At 54.7% G+C, this 21,713-nt stretch overlaps 1 protein-coding gene across 13 annotated transcripts in view; it reads right to left on the reverse strand.

Moving 5' to 3' along the window:
* The window catches only part of ADCY7 (adenylate cyclase 7), a 61,834-nt gene that overhangs the window by 22,553 nt on the left and 17,568 nt on the right, over window positions 1-21,713 (reverse strand). For 11 of the 13 annotated variants that reach the window (XM_081513631.1, XM_081513624.1, XM_081513626.1 and 8 more), the window contains 5 exons: window positions 5,414-5,850; window positions 3,757-3,960; window positions 2,504-2,665; window positions 1,595-1,744; window positions 1,176-1,324 (listed from right to left, as the gene is read on the reverse strand). In XM_081513631.1, the coding sequence (XP_081369757.1) occupies window positions 1,176-1,324; window positions 1,595-1,744; window positions 2,504-2,665; window positions 3,757-3,960; window positions 5,414-5,584 (836 nt within the window). In that variant the 5' untranslated portion in view covers window positions 5,585-5,850. Of the gene's footprint in view, window positions 1-1,175; window positions 1,325-1,594; window positions 1,745-2,503; window positions 2,666-3,756; window positions 3,961-5,413; window positions 5,851-19,871; window positions 19,912-21,713 lie in introns of those variants that run through there. The other 2 variants (XM_081513630.1, XM_081513623.1) reach the window with 1 other exon arrangement.

The raw sequence follows: 21,713 nt of genomic DNA on the forward strand, positions 1-21,713 counted from the left end.
TGGCCCCTTTAGAGCCCTCACCACAGATGACTCAACTGTACCCTCACAGGCGGATTCTTGGGCCCCTGGGAACTTCTCACCCTCCTCACACATGATTTCACCAGACTTTGAAACTAAAACCTTGGTAAGATGCAGCTACTCTTAAGAGTCCCTTGGACAACAAGGAGATCAAACCAGTCAATCCTAAAGGAAATCAACCCTGACTAGTCATTGGAAGGACTGATGCTGAAGCTGAAGCTCCAATACTTTGGCCACCTGATGCAAAGAGCTAACTCATTGGAAAAGACCCTGATGCTGGGAAAGACTGAGGGCAGGAGGAGAAGGGGACTACAGAGGATGAGATGGTTGGACGGCACTGCTGACTCAATGGACATGAGTTTGAGCAAGCTCTGGAAGATAGTGAAGGACAGGGAAGCCTGGTGTGCTGAAGTCCATGGAGTCTCAAAGAGTTGGACGTGACTGAGCGACTGAACAACAACAACAAAGAAGTGACTGGACGCTCCCTCCAGCCAAGTTCTACAACCAGCGCCTTCACACCTCTTATCCTCACATTGTCTTCGTAGAACACCCATTCTGCAGGTGAGCAAACTGAGGCCCAGGGAGGTGAAGATGCGCTGGGAAGCCAAAGCTGCATTTTGCACCAGATCTCCCAGCTCCCGAGCCTGTGGTTCTGGACTATCCGCAGCCCAGAGGCCGCGGGCAGCCTCGGGGGTAAGGCTGAGCTACAGGCAGAGGGCCGGAGAGGAGCTCACGGCACCCGCATCTACACGTCACTCAGGGCAGCACCGTCGAGTAAGATTCTGCAGGCCCTTCAAGTCTGTCAAAATCAGGTATTAGGGCTGGGTGGCCACTACCAGTCATCTGAGGGGGGCTTCGCCTCCTTTGGAGGAATCCTGTGCCCCGTGGAGAATCACCTGCAAATGACCCCTTCCTTCCCTGCAGTCACAACCGTGCACAGAGTTTGACCATTTTAGTGGGGAGAGGATTTCCTCCAGTACCCATGTAATCCAACCTCACTCTCTGGGGGAGCAAGCGGGGAGACTGAGGCCCAGGGAGGGGCCTGGATTTACCTCCCCCCAGTCATCGTGTGGGCTAGGGCCTGCCTGGGCCTCCAGGTAGGAGGGTAGAGGGCTCCCCGGGAGACCCTGGGACACACGGGCCCACCGGCCACCCACCTGACATTCTGGTGCCTCTTGACGTAGAGGTTGTGGAAGTTGTTGTCGGGCAGGTAACGGCGGTCCCCGCGCTCCTTGAGCCGCTCGATGATGGCCAGCTTCATGCCCATGGAGATGTGGGCAGGCAGCACGGACAGCAGCAGGTTCTCCTGGTGCGCGGGCACGAGCGGGGCGGCATCAGGCCTCCGTCCTCTCTGCGCCCTGTGCTCCCCCCCGGCAGCTGGTGCACGTCCTCTGCCAACCCGCGGGCACACACCTCCCGTGGCCCGGCAGCCCCCCAGGGGATGCCGGCACAGGCGTCCGGTCAGGTGCCCCATGTACACGCCAAGCACATCGTCAGAGAAAGGACTCAGGGCGTGGGGCCTGGGGAATGGCAGGGGGACGAGGGGCAGAGGCTCCAGGGGGCGGCAGGTCCCTACCTGCTGGCGCTTCTCGATGCGCAGCTTACGCCGAATCTGGATGCACTTCACGGTGTAGGTGAAGAGGTCGTGGGAGGCATCCTGCATGTGGTGCTTGTGGAAGGCACCCATGAGGTTCCCGCATAGGAAGACCACCACAATGGCCAGCAGCTGTGGGTGGGCCACAGCAGGCTCGGCATCAGGCCTGGCCCATGCCCCCAGGACACCGGCCCCCTTGGCGGGCTGGTGCTGGGACCCTCTGCCCGATCCCTGGCCTCCCAGGGGGTGCAGGCAGGGAAACTGAGGCCCGGACAGGGGCTGGCCCCCAAGTGAGTCACTGTGACTGCAGGACAGGACTCAGGCCTGTGTCCGCATCCTCCAGGCATCCCCTGGTGCGGAGGGCTCAGGACCCAGAGCCACTAAAACAGAGACAGGAGCATGTCTCCTCACAGAGCCCAGGGGAGCACCAAGGACAGTCACGGAAGGCACGATGCCTGGTTGGCTGCCCAGAGCTCTGGCCTTCACCTCCCAAACCGAAAACACAATTGTCCATCCCCACTGACCATTCATAATCACTCAACACGAAGACAAGACAGGGTGTCCAACCCTGTCCAGTGGGGCTCCGACGTGAGGAGGTGAAACCTCTGAACAGGGTCTCACCCAGCACAGCACACTGGACCCAGGACGGACCCCGAAGGTCAGGGCTGGAGGGAGAGGCTGAACCCTCGGGTACCCCAGGCCAGCAAAGCAAAGGCTGCAGGGCAGGGCACCTGCCAACTGGGATAAAGCCTGGCCTGGAGGCCGCCTGCCAGCAAACCTCTGTCTCCAAGGCCTCCAACTCGCCCACACCAGCCTCATCTACCCTCAGCCTGAACCACAGCCCCACCCGAGGCTTAGCCGGCCCCGCGCCCAAACCCCTGCACCCCTCACCTGCAGCCCCACATGGACACTGGGGCTGGTGAAGGCTCCCACCAGAATGGCGAGCACCAGGAGGTGGGAGGTGCTGGAGACGAGTCCAGCCATGACGGCCCACCACGTGCTGAAGGGCAGCAGCGTGTACACCACGAAGACCACAAACAGGAAGAAGGGCACCTGCACACAGCATGTCATGAGCGCGGCCGCCCTGCCACGCCCACCCAGCATCGCTCGGCTAATGGGGCCCCCGAAGCCCGAACGCTGGGTCTCCAGCGGCCAGCCCAGGGTCCTGGTGCCCTCTGCCCTCAGGCTGACCCCTTCCCCCACCTTGTGTGGTGAGAAGCAGCAGCAGACACATGCGAGAACAAGATAAAGTCAAAAACCTGCCCAGCCAGCAGCACGTCCTAGGAGCTGATTCAGAGCCTGGGGCCAAGGCCGAGCCTACCCAGCCTGAGCCTCCACTGCCCTCGGGGCCCAGGGAGCCCTTGCCTGGTGCCGGCTGCCCCCAGCTCTTCCTCTGCAAAAACGGTAACTACTGGAAGGCTGGGCAGGGCCCGTTCACCTGCCCCCTCCAGCAGCACAGGCCCACCCACCCCATCCACTCTCAGAGCTGGCCTGCCTGCTCCCGCCCTTCGGGGAGCAGTGCCTGTCCCCATGTTTCCATGCATGGCTCCCATGACCCCAGCCCCAGTGGTCAGATTGGGGCCAGTCCCTGATGACAATGACCATCCAGGGCTAGGCACATGACCCAGGCCAGCCAGCGTGACTCAAGTTGGCTGAGAACGGGCTCCCTATTTCAGCTGGCTGGGGCAGGCTGGTGGACGGCAGCCTGGAGGCGCTGCAGCCGTCTGTGTCCTGAGCTGGGGATGGCATGACAGGAAAGCAGAGCTGAAAGGAAACAGGATCTGGCCAGCCTGCTGAAGCCCCAGACTGACCCCGGGCCTTTCCTGCCACCTGAGCCAATTCAGGCCTCTTTGCCTGTTTGATTGGAGATGTGTCATTTCCAGAAACGTGGTGGCTAGACATTCAGGTGGGCCCTTCTCCCACCTCATCCCCATCTCATCCGTGCAGAGCTGAGAGAACCAGACAATCCCAGGGCCCATTCTCAGTCACAGAACCACAGCCCAGAGAGAGGGGAGGGCCCGTGGCTGGTACACCCAGTGCTGTCCAGCCTCCCAGATGGACCTGAGGCCCAGGGAGTGCAGGAGCTGCCAAGAGCACCCAACCCCCAGGGGCGCCAGGGGCGCCAGGGTCCCCTGCCCTCTTACCTGCTCCCAGGCACAGGTGTCCTTCCTCGGCGAGTCAAACACCAGCACGTAGCCCAGCGTCACAAGGCAGGCCCAGATGAGCAGCGCTGAAGCCTGGAGCCCCCACCGGTCGAGGCACTCAATGTACACCAGCGCGTAGAGGACCACAAACACAGCAAGCGTGAAGAACGCCGTCCCCAGGACAGCCCGGTGTCTGGAGGGGTCCTGGGCGGGGCAGACGCGCACCGAAATGCCACGGCTATCCAGCAGGGTGTCACTTCCTCCAGAAAGCCTGCCAGGTTAGCCTGGCCAGCTTGCCTAAGCGAGGTCATCAGTGGCTCCCTCCTCGTGGGCGGTACCCTTCCTCCCTCTAGACATCAGGCTCTGTGTCACCTCAGGCTTGGCACTGTTGCCTCGGCTGGGGGTGCCTGCACCACCACCTTTCCCCAGTGGCCCTAAGCACCCTCCCCAGCCCAGCCCTGGGATGTTCTCACTCCCCACTCCCTCTCCCCCACAGGGACTCTGTGCATGCCTGCAGGGCACAGGTATAAGCACACAGAAGCTAAGCTGTGGAAAGCCTCCGGGGGGTGGTGGTGGGGCGATGGTGGTGCCACTGCTCCTAACTCTTAAAAGAAGGAAAGGATCTTTATGAGGAAATGATGACCAAGGGCATCTGAGACAGGGGAGGAGTGAAGGAAAGCTGCAGAAGTGCGCCCTGTGGGGAGGAGGGTAACAGGAAGACATGCACAGCTGGCCGGCACCTGGCTTCCCCCAGGGGCCCCTAAGCAAGACGAGCAGAGACTGATCTGGGGGCAGGCCCACAGCGGGTACTCTGTAACTAGCTGCCGAGTGACCAAACAAACGTCCCTTGAGTTTATACCCACAAAGATACAGACAGCACTGATGGAGCACCTACTGGGTGCTGGTCACCTTACCTTATTCATACCACTCTATTAATACCCTTTAGTCTCTGACGTTTTCTCCTAGAACTTTACTGTCCTATTCTGCAACCACTAGCCACTTGTGGCTAAATTTCCACTAATTAAAAGTAAATTTAAGGGACTTCCCTGGTTGTCCAGTGGCTAAGACTCTGCACTCCCACTGCAGGGAGCGCAGGTTCGATCCCTGGTTGGGGCACTAAGACCCCACATGCCGCAGCCAAAGCATAAAAATAAATGAAAATGAAAAAAAATTGAAAATTCAGTTCTTTAGACATATTAGCCCTATTTCAAGTGCTCAACAGCCACACACAGGTCATGGCTGTAGTGTCTGCCTGGACAGTTGTGCTGAGAAGGACTCTGAGACCACGGCCAGGCTCCCTGAGCACGAGTGCTGGGATTGATTCATGATGTCTGCCTTGGTACCAGAAGTGGCAGCAGGGGCACACCGGCCCTCCCTGACCCAGGCCTTCAACAGAATCAAAGTCCACTGTGGAGAAAAGTGGTGGTCATTTATTTGCCCAAATTAACGTACCATCTAAAACCACCCCAGACCTAAAAATTAAAATAAAACAATGTGTCTTCCTCCAGCCTAAATATGCTCCATAACACTTTACAGATGCAGAATGTCAGGCTTAAAGAAGATAATGACATGCCCAAGGCCTCACAAGTACAGAGCATCAGAGCCAAGACCTGGACCCCAGGGAAGCCCCCAGCACCCACGGGCTGCCCCCACTCACCCCATAGCTGAAGGCGATGATGATGAGAGTGGTGCAGGCAGCGATGGCCACCAACAGGAGCATGAGCAGGAGTGGCCCATGCTGGCTGGTGAGGCGGTACTTCTCGTAGAGCGCATCCTGGTCGGGGCCCTCCTCGCCCTCGTTGAGGAAGTAGCGCCCCTTGGCTGGCATCCTTCACCTTGGCACACCCACCCAGCAGTCCACGCAGGAAACCCCACGGCCTGGGGAGCATTTGTCTGCCGACACCCACGGCTGCGCGCCTAGGCCTCTGGCCTCTCCCAGCCTGGCAGGTGGGGCTGGGGAGGTACCCCCTCGACTGGCAGCTCCATGGGCACACGGGGCCTGCACTGATTCCTCTGCCAGTCCTTGCTCACTGCACCACCAGCATCCGCCTCTGCATTCAGGTCCAACTGAATGGCCACTCAGGGTCCTCAGCTCTGCAGAGACACAAAGCAGGCCAAGATTTGACCTGGACTGGGAAGGCTGGGCATCAGCGGAGAGCGAGGTCAGGACTCACACCCGGGTGTGACTATCGACCTTAGCTCAAACCTACCTTTCAGGTCTTGTTTAAAGCCTGGCCCACCCCAAGGTCTTAAAGCTAGTTTCCTGTATTTCTTAGAAATGCGCTGTCCAATACAGTAGCCACTAGCCACACATCACTGTCAAAAATTAAATTTGACTAAAAATGAAATTAGGACTTCCCTGGTGGTCCACTGGTAAAGAATCCACCTGCCAATGCAGGGGACATGGGTTCAGTCCTTGGTCTGGGAAGTTTCCCTGTGCCACGGAGCAACCAAGCCCATGAACCGCAATGACTGAGCCTGTACTCTAGAACCCTGGAGACACAACTGCTGAGCCCACGTGCTGCAACTACTGAAGTGGCACATCTAGAGCCTGTGCTCTGCAACGAGAAGCCCACATACTGCAACAAAGAGTAGCCCCTGCTCAACCCAACTAGAGAAAGCCCATGTGCAGCAACGAAGACCCAGTGCAGCCAAAAATAAACAAATAAATTTTTTAATGAAATGAAAAATCCCGTCGCATATAGAGGCTAACTGGAGAAGGTAAATGGCAACAGGAGGTCGCAATCAGCCAAATCTATGAAGCAGGCTAGTCACAACAGCAGGGGTACCCAAGGTGAGATCCCGGAGGACGTGTTAAAACACAAATCGCTGGGCTGCATTCCCGGTGCTGTTTCAGCAGGACTAGGTGAAGTCTGAGAAGAAATGGGCATTTCTCACATGTTCCCAGGAGATGTTGAAGCTGCTGCTCCCCACTTTGAAAACTACTGACCTACAGGACAAATAACCCACTACTAACAAGTCAGTGACATGAGAGAAAGTGGGGATGTTACACAATAAAATAAATTTTAAAATCTTACAAAAAAGTGTTACTTGCTCAGTCGTGTCTGACTCTTTGTGACCCCATGGACCTGCCAGACTCCTCTGTCCATGGAATTCTCCAGGCAAGAATACTGAGTGGGTTGCCATTCCCTTCTCCAGGGCATCTTCCCTACCCAGGGATCGAACCTGGATCTCCTACAGTGCACACAGATTCTTTATCGACTAAGCCACCAGAGAAGCCCAAAAGTCTTAGAAACCCAATGCAATATAGTGGACTTGCAATATAGTACAGCTTGATTTTAAAAAACTGCAACCACAGAGACTTTCCTGGTGGTCCAGTGGCCAAGACTGCACACTCCCAATGCAGGGGGTCCAGGTTTGTTCCCTGGTCAGGGAACAAGATCCCACCTGCTGCAACTAAGACCTGACATAGCCCAATAAATAAATTTTTAAAAAACGAGCAACTATGAAAAGTTGTTTTGAAACAAGTGGTGAAATCTAAATGGGAACTGGGACTTTCCTGGTGGTCCACTGGTTAAGAATCCACCTGCCAAGGCAGGGGACACAGGTTTGATGCCTAATCTGGGAAGATCCCACATGCCACAGAGCAACTAAGTCCAAGCACCACAACTACTGAGCCTGAGAGCCCTAGAACCCCTGCTCCACAGCAAGAGGAGCCACTGCACTGAGAAGCCTGCGCACTGCAACTAGAAAGTAGATTCTGCTCGCCACAACTAGAGAAAGCCCCTGCAGCAAGGAAGACGCAGTGCCCAAATAAATACATGTGAACTGAAGGTGGGACTAGGTTAGTAAATTACACTTAATTTTTTGAGCATAATAATAGCATGAGAGGAGGGTATGGCAACCCACTCCAACATTCTTGCCTGGAGAATCCCCATGGACAGAGGAGCCTGGTGGACTACAGTCCACAGGGTCACAAAGAGTCAAACACAACTGAAAGACTAAGCACAGCAACAACACAATAGCATGATGATCACATTCAAAACATTTTTAAAGTTAAAAAAAAAGTCAGTCCTTCAGTCATACCAGCCACATTTTAAGTGCTCAACGGCCACACACAGCTAGTGGTTATCACATGGGCCAGTGCAGATATGGAGCCCCTCTATCATCCAGAAACTTCTCCTGGAAAGCACTGCTCTAGCAGTGTGACTACCTGCGGGCCTCTGTCCCATCTCATGGAATGTTTGGGTACAGTATGATGCGGGGGTCAAGCTCCTTTTTCTGAACGGGTATCTGATTACCCCACTGGCCTTTAGTGAAGCCACATTCTTCCCTCAAAAGTGTCAGTGGAGCCACTTTTGTCCTAAGTCAGGTGACACACGTGTGAAGTCTGTCTGCAGGATTTCTTCTGTTCCAACAGTTCTTGTGTAAAGACCTCACTCACTCAATTATTGGAGCTTTTCAGTGAGTCTTACACCCGAACACCAGCTTCACTCAGAGCATCCCCCTTGCATTAATATTACGTTAAGTTTCCACATAAGACTGAATTTTTCTACAAAGGACTCATTGACAAGCTAGCAAGTACCGCTTCACAGAAAAGAAAACTGAACCACAGAGAAGAACACAGTGGACCCTTAATGACAAAGTTGAGAGAAGACCCCAGGCTTGCAATGCTCAGCCCAGAGGGTCTCCCTCTTTCTCCAGCACCATTCATATATTTACCCGTTAGTTTATTCCCAAAAGGCTTGCTAATCATGCCTATGGCACACCAGGCCCACTGTATCTCCCGTGTGCCAGGCTGGCTTTCTCTCCCCTAGGGCTCCCAGTCTCCAGGGAGAGAAAGTTACCCAAAAATGTGCAATTCCTAGATGCAGCCATTGGATCCTGGGGTGGCTGCCACGTTCTCAACAGGAATCTTGTGTTAAGGAAGTAAACTGGGAGTCCAGGCCCCCTACATCCTCCAGGCCTGCCTCAGGGACAGGAACCAGGACAAGGCAGGTAGCAGAGGGCAGGGAGGCAGGAAGACACGAGAAGGCTCAGGGCAGTCACAAGGGGTGCAAATGGCCACTAGTGGAAGCTGCAAAGGAACGTCAGTCCAGAGACTCCAAAGACAGAACATCAGGGCACCCATAATCTCAGCGTCTAAGTGAAGACCCCCAATGAGCATCAGCTGCCTTGAGTAACCTGGGGCCACGTTGAATCAGGAGCCACCTGATACATTCCATCTGGGAGCTCCTGTTCCTCAAATCCTAGGTACAAAACAGAAAAGCCACATACTTGGAGGCAGAAGAAGGGGCTCTTTGCCAGAGGTCCTGGCCCCTCTGCTCCCCCTGGGCCCAGGCAGGTGTCCACAAGCCTTGGCAACCACCTCTTTAACACAGGCAACCCTGAGGGGGTTGAGCCAGGGCTGCCAAAGTGTTCAAAGTGTCTGGACAAGCTACAAATCTGATTTCTACATGAAATACCGGTCTTCAAATGTTGATAGCTAATTTTTAAAATCTGTGTGGTATCAATAGCCAAAAGTGACTGAACAACAAAACAATCAAAACATGGGAACAACCTAAATACGCATCAACAGATGAATAAAGATGCTGTACATACATACAATGGAATACTACTCAGCCATGAAAAAGAATGAAATAATATCATTTGCAGCAACACAGATGCAACTAGAGATGATTATACTGAGTGAAGTCAGAAAGAGGAAGACAAATACCATATGATGTCACTTACACGTGGAATCTAAAATATGACACAAATGAACCTATCTACAAAACAGACTCAGAGACATGGAGAACACATTTGTGTTTGCCAAGGAGGCAGGGGGAGGGGGAGGGAGGGATTGGGAGTTTGGGGTTAGTAGATGCAAACTATTATATTTAGAATGAATAAACAACAAGGTCCTACTGTATAGCAAAGGGAACTATATCTCCTGGGATAAACCGTAATAGAAAAGAATATTTTAAAAAAGAATGTCTGCATGTGTATAACTGAGTCACTCTGCTGTACAACAGAGGTTGGCACAACACTGTAAATCAACTATAGTTCAGTAAAAAAAAAATTTCTAAAATTCGCGTGGCACAGCCCACTAGTTTGCTACCTCTAAATCGACACTCACTAGTCTTTGTTCCAGCAGAGGCATGTTTGAGTACTAACCAGGCCTGTGCTGAAGGAGTCACAAAGCAAGATGAGGTCCCTGTTCTGAGAAGCCCCCACTCCAGGGCACACGTGAAACAGCTGTAACACTGTCATACCAGGTGCCTGCATACACATCTCCCCTCTCACCTTCACAACGTGTCAGGCCCAGGTGTTACAGCCATTTTACAGATGCAAAACTGAACCCAGAGAGGTTGAGTGGCTTGCCTAAAATCACACAGCTGGAGCTGGTTGGCAGAAGGGCTGGAGCTCAAGCCCGGGTCTGCCAGCTCCCAAACCAGGATGCCTCGGCCCAGCCCCGTGGTTTCAGTCAACAGGGAAAGGCTTCCCTACAGAGCTCCTTCCAGAAGCAGCTGCTCCCAGGGACTGAACCAGCTGCCAAAACTATACACAACACTGCCTGTCTCTGTGGCCAGGTGCCAACCCCAGGGCACCAGGACTGCCAGGCTAAGAAACCCAAACTCCAAGGGGGCCAAGGCAACTCCCCACAGCTGCTCCATCCCCCGGCGCAGCCCCAGAACAGGGCTGTGGGTGGCCAGGATGTGCACAAGTGCACCCCCACCCACATGTGCGTGCACGCATACTCATACACATACACACACACACACACCACGGGGCCTTTCACCCTCAATGCCAACCTGCCCTTCCAGGCACACAAAGCCTGGCTGAGCCAGGCATGGAGAGAGAGGGATTAGCCGAAAGAGGCCTCGGAAACTCAGGCCTGGTAAACACTTCTCTTGGGGATCTAATTAGGCCACCTCCTGGGCAACGGCAGGCGGGCGAGGAGGTGGACAATGGGCAGCATGGGCACGGGGACTCCATCCACCCAGGGACCCCATCCAGCTTCTAGAATAAACGGAGCAGTGCAAGGCCAGGCTGGGAGGAAGGGCTGTGCTACTACCTCCCGCAGACAAGCCAGCACCAATGGGTAATCTCCACAGGCCATGCGTGCATGCTAAGTCGCTTAAGTTGTGTCTGACTCTTTGTGACCCCATGGACTGTAGCCCACCAGGCTCCTCTGTCTGTGGGATTCTCCAGGCATGAATACTGGAGTGGGTTGCCATGCCCTCCTCCAGGGGCTCCACAGGCCAGCTCCTTCCCAAAATGAGACACAGAGGCCTCTCTGTCGGGGCAGGTTTCAAGGCCCTTCTGCCAGTGCCAGCTCAATTGGCAACTCGGGGGCCCCTCTGAGCCCCTGGATGAACTCCTGCCAAGTCTCCAACAAGTGTTTCTGCAACCTCAGCTCGCGCAGGCCTTGTGACGGGAAGCTCATCTCCTCTCAGGGCGGTTTTTCCAGCACCGGGCGCTGCTCGGGCTGTAGGTCTGACCTTAGGTCAAGCCAGGCCCGCCCCCTCCCCCTCCCCCCACACTCCCTCCCCCCCACCCCCTGGGGCCTGTGTGAACTCCACTGACACCCAGAGCAGAGACCTCGAGGCCCTGTTACCTGGAGGGACTCGAATCCCAGGCTTCCCTCACTGTCACTCCCACCTCACAGCAATGCTGGTGGGGAGCAGCCCCTTCTCACAAAGGAGGGGGACCCCCCAGGGGTCCAGTGGGAGGGTGTTTCCTGCTTCTGCTAGGTGCGGTCCTCTCCCCCTCCCCCAGCCCCCAGTTCAGGGGCCACGTGACCCAGGTCTGGCTCATCAGCACAGTCTCTCCCAAGCCCCAGCGACGGGTTTAAGGATGCTGTGTGCATGCGAGCTAAGCTGTTTCAGTCGTATCTGACTCTGTGTAACCCCATGGACTGCTCTAGGCTGCTCTGTCCATGGGATTCTCCAGGCAAGCATACTCCAGGCAAGGCGTTGCCATGCCTTCCTCCAGGGGATCTTCCCGACCCAGGGATCAAACCTGTGTCTCTTCCATCTCCTGCATTGGCAGGTGGGTTCTTTACCACTAGCACCACCTGGGATGGACATGGGACCAAAACCAGCGAGAGTCCTCATTGGGACGTCTGCTGGCCCACGAGGGAAGGACGCTCTCTTTGCCAGTGGCCTGGAGCTGGCGGCCAAGGGAGCCATCACAGTGACAGCCCACGTGACAAGGAAGCCCACATGGAGAAGTGGAGAGAGACAGAGCCCTGAATATAGCCCTGGGGCCCCCAGATCCAGCTCTGTCAGAGGCTCAAGCAACCCCAAGATATTTATTCACAAGGGACAATCAATGCCCCGCCACGGCTGAAGCCAGAGTGAGCTACCAGCACTTGCAACCAAGAGTCTCAAGGGCCGTGCTAAGCCTCCTGCCCCAATGTGCTGTGTCTGGAAAGCCCTCATGGCCCCTGGAGGATCCAAGTCAGGAGAAGTTGGTTCAGAGGTGGGAATAGGCCCCTGAGATGCAACCAGTCCTGGCTGAGACCTCCTCTGGGGAACCCTCCCTACCCCAACCTTGGTCTCATACGTCAGCCACCAGGTCCCTGACTGACCGGAGCAGCAGAGGCCCCAAGGCTGCAGGAGGCAGGGTGCTCCCCACATCTTCTCCAGTACCCTCCAGAGACTCCTGTGCAAGAGGAGTTAGGGTACCCAGGGATATGCCTAGGCAGAAATTGACAGCTGGGGAATCAAGCTGCTCCCCGCAAGCGGCCCTGGTGGGCTCCGAGCTCCCTGCATCCCCAGGGCCTGTGATTGAGCGGGACAGACCATCACAGAATCTACTGGGTGCCCAGTGTGTGCCCAGTGCTCTCTGAATCCGCATGCCTGCCCTGTAGGTGAGACTCCTGTGTCTCTTTCATGGATGTGGCAACTGAGGCACAGAGAGATTCAGTTACTTGCCTGAGGTCACACAGTAAAAGAGTAAAAGAGAGCCAGGATTTGAATACAGGCCATCCAGGGTCCTGCCCACCTCCGTCACAGTACTGACATCCACAGAGCCCAGAACATCTCCAAATGCCAACCCCTTCCAGCCCTCCTTCTTTTCAAGGCTCCAGAGAGAAGGTGGGGGCAAAGTGGACTCCATCAAAGTACCTCCCTCTGCCTTCCAGGGGCAAGATCAGGCAGCCATGCCAGGGAGCGTCCTCACAGCCAGCAAGATCCAAGAGGGCCTCCTCCTCCAGGAAGCCCTCTGAGATACCCTCACACACCATCTTCTCCTTTCCCTGCAACCAAGACAGGACTGGGGTCTTCCTGTCAAATACTGATGGGCAGGGGTCCACGTTCCTCAGCTAGAGGAGACTGGAGAGAGGGCGCTAGGACCTCGAATTATGACTGCAGGACCTGGCCCTCTGGGTGCTCAGAAAACCCTTCCCCAGCGGAACTGGCTGATCTGGCAACCCCCTCCCAGCCCTACCACACCCCTAGGGGAGTGCTAGCCCACCCCAGCTTTCACAGACACAGACAGGATACCCACTTCCTCACCCAAGCAGCACTGGCAGGAACCCAGCCCGGCTTCCTCTGGCCCTGCCCTGGCAGGCCCCATGGCTGCGCGGGCCTGGTGGCCCCAGAAAGGGGAAGTGGGGCCTTGGGGTGTGCAGCAGGGTGGGCAGGCGGGCCTAAGGAGAGGAGAGGCCCCACTTGGGCCTCTCGGACTGGTCCCTGTGCCCACGCTCTGCCCACGTGACCATACTGCTGCATGCGGGAGCCCCCCGAGCCCAGTGCCACCCAGTCCAGCACCGGGTGACTGGCAGGCTTTCTGATCACGTTAATGTCACCTCCCTCAGAAGACCAAGAGCTCTGCGAGGGGAAGCCAGTAGCTGCTCTGCCCAGCCCAGCATGAAGGGGCACCCAGGAGCCCTCTCCAAGCCATAGCTCGTGCAGGAGCCCAATCTCCCTCTGCCTACCCTTTTCTCCCGGCACTTGTCCCTGTCAGGAGTTCTTCCAAGACCCCTCTCAAACATCCCTGCACTGCCTCACAAGACTGATGTGTGATTTAAGTCCATGTCCTGCAGCTGGACCCTGGCAGGTACTCGTGGGAAGGACAAACGGATGAGCCAAGCTGAACCTGGCAGAAAGCTGGCAGAAAGCAGGCAGGGTGGCTTCGGTGGGGGGTTGGCATTAAAGCATAAGATGGTGAAAGCAGGCGAAAAGGTCTCCCTCAGAACAGGAAGCACCTGCTGCGTCACACCTTTCCCCAGGTGATCTGTGCCTGGGAGGGAGGAGGCCTGGGTTCAAGTCCCAGCTCTGCTGCCTTTGGCCATGTGAGTGGCAGAGGCTCTCAGGCACCAAGCCTCAGTGTTCTCACCAGTAAGCTGTTACCCAAGGTAGGGGGAGAGTGAGGCACGGGTCCGCGTGGCCAACAGGCCAAGCTTGTGAGGACAATACAGCACATGTGCCCAGAAGGAAGCTCAGTTCCTAGAGCTGAGAAAGCACAGCCATGAGGTCCCCACAAGAGAGGCAGAGGTGCAAAGTGGGCAGAGTCCCTAAAAACCCTCTACCTGATCTCCCCACCTCCTGGTGACAGTCTGCAATGGCACCAGGCAGGGGCAAAAGCCAAAAGCCCCCAACAGTATAAATCCCCAGCCAGCCCTGCTCCCCAAGACCCCCAGGCTGACTCCAACCCAGCCTCCAGGAGCGCAGGTGGCCACTCAGTCTTGAGGTCCAGACACCTGTGTCCCAGCTCCAGCTCTGCCAACATGCTCTGTGACCCTTACCCGATCTGGGCCATGGCTCCCCCTCTTGCAAAGGAAGTACTTAAGTTAGACCTCCTAGGCGCAACAAAAAGAAGTGTTGTCACTTGGCCCCAGAAGGCTAATCCTAGGGGTGGGGTAGGGAATTGTTCTTTGTTCCTGAATCTGCTCTTCTATTTCTCCGGATTAGGCATGACCTAGTCAACCTCTAAAACACAAACACCCCCAAGGCTCCAGCGGCCAGGGATAATAAATCTGGTCTGCCATCTCCTGCACCAATTCTGATGAGGGTTAGGGACTGCCTGGAAAGAGTTCATCTATTCATTCACTCATCTTGACAGAGATGGCTTCAGCAGATGTGCGCCAATCCCTTCCATGTGCCAGCACCCAGACCAGGGGCCAAGAGCAAACTCAGCTCCAGGCCCAAGTTTTCAGAAGGCAGAGACTTCAGTGCCTCCTTCCCCTAGGTGTGTGCAAAGGGCTCTGCACACAGTGGTGTTCAGGCCACAGTGTTGATTAAATGACTACTCAACCAGGGTCTCATATCGGAAAGAACAGCTATATTTTCTCCACACTCTTGCCTGAAATTCCACCATTAGTGATTCATTCCTTTAAGCCCTACCTTCACTAGGCTCCCCCTTTAGAATGAAACACTTTCACGCCCATGTTTCATTCCTGTTCCCTTTCCCCTTGATAAGGAAGAACAGAAAGGGGAAGTCTAGCTGGCCTTCAGAGACCTCATGTGGTGCCAGTCCTGCCCAAGAAGTCAGAACAGTGGGCTTCCCATGACCCACCCAGTGGGTCCACTGGTAATGGTGGATTTAACCCAGAGTAACCACTGTCCTGGAGACAGCAAGAAACATTTAGGTTTAAGTCTTAACTCCTGCACTGCTAGTTGCCTGTTTAAAAAGTTAGCAAAACCCAGAGGAGGGAGAGAAAGCTTGAGTCATAATTTATACTAGGATGATTTCCAAAGAGCAAGAAACCATGAAAAAATTCTCAAATAATGCTGCAATGACTAAGTCCTTTCTAAACCGACATGAAACCTAAAAGCCATAATGAAAAGACTGATAAATTCATTACAATTAAAAATTTTTTCTACATAGTAAAAGCTATCAAAAGCAAAATCAAAAGATGAGCAAGAGATTATGGAGACATGTGCAATTTTTATCACAAGGAGCTAATCACCCTCATATGTAAAGAGTTCCTACAAATCAAAAAGAACAATAACCAATAGAAAAATGGGAGGAGAGTATGAACAGAAAGTTCACAGAAAGACAATCCAAATCTCTTAAACATTTGGAAAGAAACTGACTTCACCCATAGTAAGAGAAATGAAAATTAAAAATCCTATGGAAAACAATTTTGACATATCCACTTGGCAAAGATCAAAGCATTTCACAAATCTGTGTTGGCCAGACTGGAGGGAAACAGACACTCACCTCTGGCAGGCATTAGATTCAGCACAACCTCTGGGGTGGGCATTTTAGTCATACCTCACTGAGTCACTAATGTACACACACACCTTTTGACCTGGCAAACCTACTTCAAGTAATTTATCCTACAAACACTTTCACATGTGTGAAATTTGGCTTATACACAAGATTATTCATTGCAGCATTATTTGTAACTACAAAAGACTGAAAAAAATGTGTGTATCAGTCTGGAGAAGATAAACCACAATACATTCTTATAGTAGAATACTATGCAGCTGTCAAAAAGATACAGCAGCTTGAACCATACTATGGCAGGATATCCTGTGAAAAATCCACATGGGGAAGGTCACTGCTGGAATGGATTAGGACTGAACCAGGACACAGAAACACCAAAATTGCTGCTTTAACAGAGTGAACAAATTTTCTCATTTTCAGTTTCTATTTCTATGGTTATAATATAGCTTGTGTAATTTTTTAAAGTTTTCAAATAGAAAAAAACCAAGACCTATCATATACATAGTGCCTATCGTTAACAATACTACATTGAATACTTAATTTTCAGCATGGTAGACTTTGTGTGTTCTTAGCATAAAAATAATAATGATAAATTAAAAGAGGGGAGGAAACTTTGGGCTGTGAGGGACAGGCATACAACAAAGATTGTGGTGATGGTTTCATGGGTGCATACCTATCTCCAAACTTATCAAGTAGTACACAATTAAAATGCACAGCTTTTACGCACTCATACCTCAATAAAGGGGTTTTTCATAAATACATAAAGTAAAAAATCAAGGAAAAACTCAAAGGGCACTATAAAGCGATTGATAACTGAAGCGACACTCGAAATATATTAACATAGATGTGTTCCTGGCATGTTTGTCTGAGTGAGTGTATATGTGTGTGTGCACAGATATATAAATACATATGTGAAATATGTGAATACGTCAAACATAAATGTGTGTGTTAGTCGCTCAGTCATGTCCAACTCTTTGTGACCCCATGGAGTGTTGCCCATCAGGCTCCTCTGTCCATGTGATTTTCCAAACATAAATAGAGTGTATAAATCAAAGAGCTTCCCAGGTGGCTCAGTGGTAAAGAATCCACCTGCCAATGCAGGAGATGAAGAGATGCAGGTTCAATCCCTGAGTCAGGAAGATCCCCTGGAATAGGAAATGGCAACCCCCACCAGTATTCTTGCCCAGGAAATCCCATGGATGGAGGAGCCTGGCTGGTACATTTCATGAGGTTTCAAAGAGTTGGATACAACTGAGCGACTGAGTATACACGCACACAAACAAAAGAAGAAAACCAGAAAAACGAACCCCAGGTTCATCATGTCTAAGTTGCATGATCCCGAAAAAGTTACCTATCCTCTTTGAGCTGCAGTTTCCCCATTTGAAAAAAAAATGGGGGGATAATGTTCTGAACGCCCAGTGCTTTGAGGGGATTCAGTGGAGGTGATGCAGGCAGAGTGTGGGGGCTTCACCTGGCACAACATGCCCAAGTCAAGAGGACAGCACTATTAGAAAGTGGCAGAAAGGGCCTCAAGGGCTACAGGTGGCCTGGATGCAGTCACGGGCCAGAGCACTGAAGAAGTCAGAGAGCCCTCTCCGGAAGTGGCCTGGCCTCTGGCGTGGACAGAGCAGCGCCAGCCCCTCAGGGCTGCTTTCTGGGGAACGAGCAGGACCACCCTCACAGAGGCTGACTCTCTAAGCGGTGCCTTGCTGGGCTCAAGAGAGCACCTATCCACTGGGTCAAGGAAGGTGGGCCCGAGCCAGAGGGAGCCTCCAGGCAGCTACGGGTCCTCACCCCCAAGGCCTCTAGGGCTGCAGAGAGGAGAGAAAGTACAATACCCCTCCCTCAAGACAGGCTCTGCACACCCTGAGCCCGACGGGGAGACAAGAGAGGGCAGGAAACCAGCCCACAGGCATCCCTGACCCATCAGCCTCTGAGCACCTGCTGCAAACAGGCAAAGTCCTTGCATCCGGACCCCCGGGCGGGTTAGGGGCGCTCTCACTCTACTTTCAGCCAGGGGAACCAACTCTGGGATCTCAAGCTACTTGTCCAAAGCCTCCTAGCTGGGATGCAAACTCAGAGCTGCCCACTCCAAAGCCCAGGCTCCTTCCAAACCCCATGTCTGCATCTCCTGATGTGTGCTCTGTCCAACTGCAAGGCCGTGAAAAGGCACACACACAGAGCCATGCATGCAGTGCCACACACGCAGGGCCACATACACCCCAGTCTCTAGTCACAGGCAGCACTGGCATTACCATTCTCTCCCTCTTTCTCTAAAGGTACCCAAGACTTAGTCACTAAGTCATGTCTGACTTCTGCGACCCTTTGGACTGTGGCCCACCAGACTCCTCTGTCCAGGGAGTTCCCAGGCAGGAATACTGGAGTGGGTTGCCACGCCCTTCTCCAGGGCATCTTCCCAACCCAGGGATCAAACCCGAGTCTCTCACATTGCAGGCAGACTCTTTGCCAACTGAGCCACCAGGGAAGCCCAAAAATCTGCTTGCAATGCGGGAGACCCAGTTTCGATCCCTGGGTCAGGAAGATCCCCTGGAGAAGGGAATGGCTACCCACTCCAGTATGCTTGCCTGGAGAATTCCATGAACAGAGGAGCTTGGTGGGCTACAGTCCATGGGGTCGCAAAGAGTCTGACACGACTGAGCAACCACCACTTTCACTTTCAAAGATATGCTGTACACATTAGCAAATTAAAGATTCTGAGAAGTCCTGTAAGAAAGCAAAGCTGCTGAATTAATAAACACAGCTAAACACTTGCCAGTCTTCTTGGTTCATGAGGCTCTTTTCTCATTAAATCTCTAATGAATCCTCTTTGGGAAATGCTGACTCCGGCATCTCAACTCAGGGACCTTCCCTCAAGAAGCATCATGAACAGAGGTCACTGTCTGCCCCTTTCCTGACAACCTGGGAGCTCCCTGAGGCTGGGGCCCAACTCCTCCACCACCGCCTGACCCTGGGCTGGGTTGGATGGGCACACGGGGACCAGCCCTGAGTTTGACCTCCAGGGTAAGGTGTGGGGAAGACTGGAGGAGACCCTGCACTCAGGCAGTCTTCAGCTGGGGAAACAATCTGCCCTGGGGAAGAGAAAGTGGAAGAGAATACTAAATAACCAGGAGAGATCCTCCTGTCCTACTTTCTGCCTCTCCCATGCATTTCTTCGAAGTGACCCCTGCCTCAGTCTCCCCACTTGCCTCAGTCTCCCCACCTGCCTCAGTCTCCCCACCTGCCGCAAGCAAACCTGTGCAGGGGACAGAGACCTAAAGAGCCCTGCCTCTAAGCCCTCTCTGGGCCTGATTCCTCCCAGGGCAGGAAGGGCCCCCAGGGCCTGCGAGGTCCCTCCTCACTCAGGTGACAGGAGAAGTTAGCAGCAGAGAGGTGAGCGGGACAGGCAGATGGTGAGGCACCCCCATACAGAACTCAGCAGGCCCTGCGGGGCTCACGGCCTCCCCCGCACCCACGGAGCCAGAGAGGCATTGTTGTCAAGTCCAGCTCCCGAAGCCACCGGAGAGCCCGGCCCTCATCCAAGGTGCCGAGACCCCACTTCCTCGAGGCTTCCTGAGAACGGTGCGAGGTCAAGGGGGCACATGGGGGGGAGGGGGGAGAAGGGGGAGGGCTGCCTGGTGAAGGCACAGCCCGGAGCCCGGAAGAGCCCTTCTGCAAGGGAAGCAGCTCCAGCCCACCTCCCCCATACCCCCTGAAACCACAGCCTGGCTTCCGGAGCCTCAAACACAGGGGCTCGGGAGCCCCTCCTCATGGCTGTCCCACGAGCCCAAGCGCACCCATTCCTAGCCCACTCCTTCCCTCCACAGACTGGTCTTCCAGAGCCAGGCTCCCCTGGGCACAGGAAGTCGCCATGATGGAGCCTAGGTCCACAGCAGTCACATGCCCCCCCAACCCCAAGCCTCCCCTGGGATCTTCCCCAAGGGCTCCCCACACCTGTCTGCCACCCCACGAACAACGAGCTCCGTCCTACTCACCCCTGGCCAACACACTCCTCCAGTGCTTCCTGAGGCCCTCTTTGTGGCTGTGAGATTTGACTTATTTCAGTTCCCCAAACAAGCCCCACCCTTCTGTCTCCAGGCTCAGGCAGCCTAAAAGCGCTGCCTACCTCTCCACCCCCCAGCTCCCTCTGCCTGGCAAACTCCTGCCCACTCTGCAGAGCCAGGCTGAGTGGCCACCTCCTCGGGGAGGGCTGCTCAATCTGGACTCAGTGCCTGCGCTTCCCACCACAGCACAGAAATCCTGGCCTGTCACTGCCTCTCTCAAGGCCGGTGTCTGGCTACACACTGTCCCGCTCTCAGGACCCAAGACTGCCTGGCACACAGGGGACACTCACACCCCAAACTCACAAACTGAGTCAAAAACAGCCAGCCCTGAACTGCGGAGCCTGGGCCCCAAGCCTGGTGTCACTAGTCCTGTCTGCATGAGCTTTGGCGGGTCACCTGCCTCTCAGGTCTCCTGATTCTCACCTGAGCGATGGGAACAAACACATTCCCTGGCTCCCCAGCCTGTTCTGGCAGTGAAATGACCTCATGGCTATAAAAACTCCTTATAATATCCAGAAACTTCTCACGGGGAAGGGGCTGACCGTGCGGTGCTGTTTCTACCCCAGCCCAAGGCCCCCGCACTGCCATCCAACGGGTGCTCACTGGGCTCCTGCCCACACCAGGTGTCAGGTGAGGTGCTGGAGCTACAACAAACAAGATACGAACAGAGTCCCTTGTGAGCCCATGCTGCGGGGAGGGGAGGGACTAGACGAGGGCCACATAAGCCCCGAGAGGCGAAGAAACGGCAGGAGGGCCCAGCTTCAGGCCAAGCACGTGTGAACCCAGGAAAGCCTAGTGGTTGAGAGCACAAGCTCTGAGACCAAATGAGCAGGAACCCCAGCTCCACATCAGAGGGGCTGTGTGACCTGGGACACGTTAATTAACCTCTCTGGGCCTCGGTTTCCTCATTTGAAGATGGACCTCTGATGGTACCTAAGGCCTAGGGGCCTGACCCAGAGGCTGGCACACAGGGTGTGCTGTTACATGGGGCCACCCCAACTGGCTCCACACAAGAGGGGTGGGCCTGAGAAACTGATGTCACTCCTACTCCATCATCTCCAGCCCAGGGGAGAGAGAGAGAGAGAGAGAGAGAGGTAGGCCTTGCGGGGCAGGAACACAGCTGAGGACTACAGTACCTGCAACAAAGAAAGACCTCACAACAAAGCCTCACTTGCCGTCGGCCCCCCAAAGGCAGCTCTGCTCTTCTCTCACTCCCCCGCCAGAAAGCAGGCTCTGGCAAAGAGTGCCAGCCCCTGTCCCAGGCCTGCCTGGGAGGCGCCGAGGCACCCCTTCCCCAGGGAACCTGAGCAGCGGCTCCAGGGAGTCTGGGTGTTTCAAAACAGGACGCTTCCCCATTAGGCCAGGACCCCATTAAAGTAATGCCTCCAGCCAACTTCAAAGAGCTCCTCCTCCCATAGCCAGATGGGGGCTCGAAGGAGAGGCCGAGGAGTAGGGCTTGGGGAGTAGGGATGGGCAGCCCTGGGGGGTCCCGGGCCCGCACGGCAGGGAGGTGGGTGGGAGGCAGAGTCAATCTGACTGCTGCAGAGATGGGGAGACTGAGGCAGGAAGAGGAGCCAGCCCAAACCCACAGCTCCCCGCTGAGCAGGGCCAGGGGAAACGTGCCCCCAACACAGCTCTGACCAGGGAAGCACACCAGCGTCTGGGCCTGTTTCCCCACCGGTGTAGGGAGGGGGCCGCACCCCAGGGTCCTGGCCCTCTCCCCGCTCAGCCAACCAGTGACGCCAGGAGCCCCGGACCCTAGTCGGCTGCACC

The sequence above is a fragment of the Giraffa tippelskirchi genome, chromosome 7 (assembly GCF_054371585.1).
Source record: "Giraffa tippelskirchi isolate mGirTip1 chromosome 7, T2T-mGirTip1v1.2.pri, whole genome shotgun sequence".
In the NCBI taxonomy this organism is placed as follows: domain Eukaryota; kingdom Metazoa; phylum Chordata; class Mammalia; order Artiodactyla; family Giraffidae; genus Giraffa; species Giraffa tippelskirchi.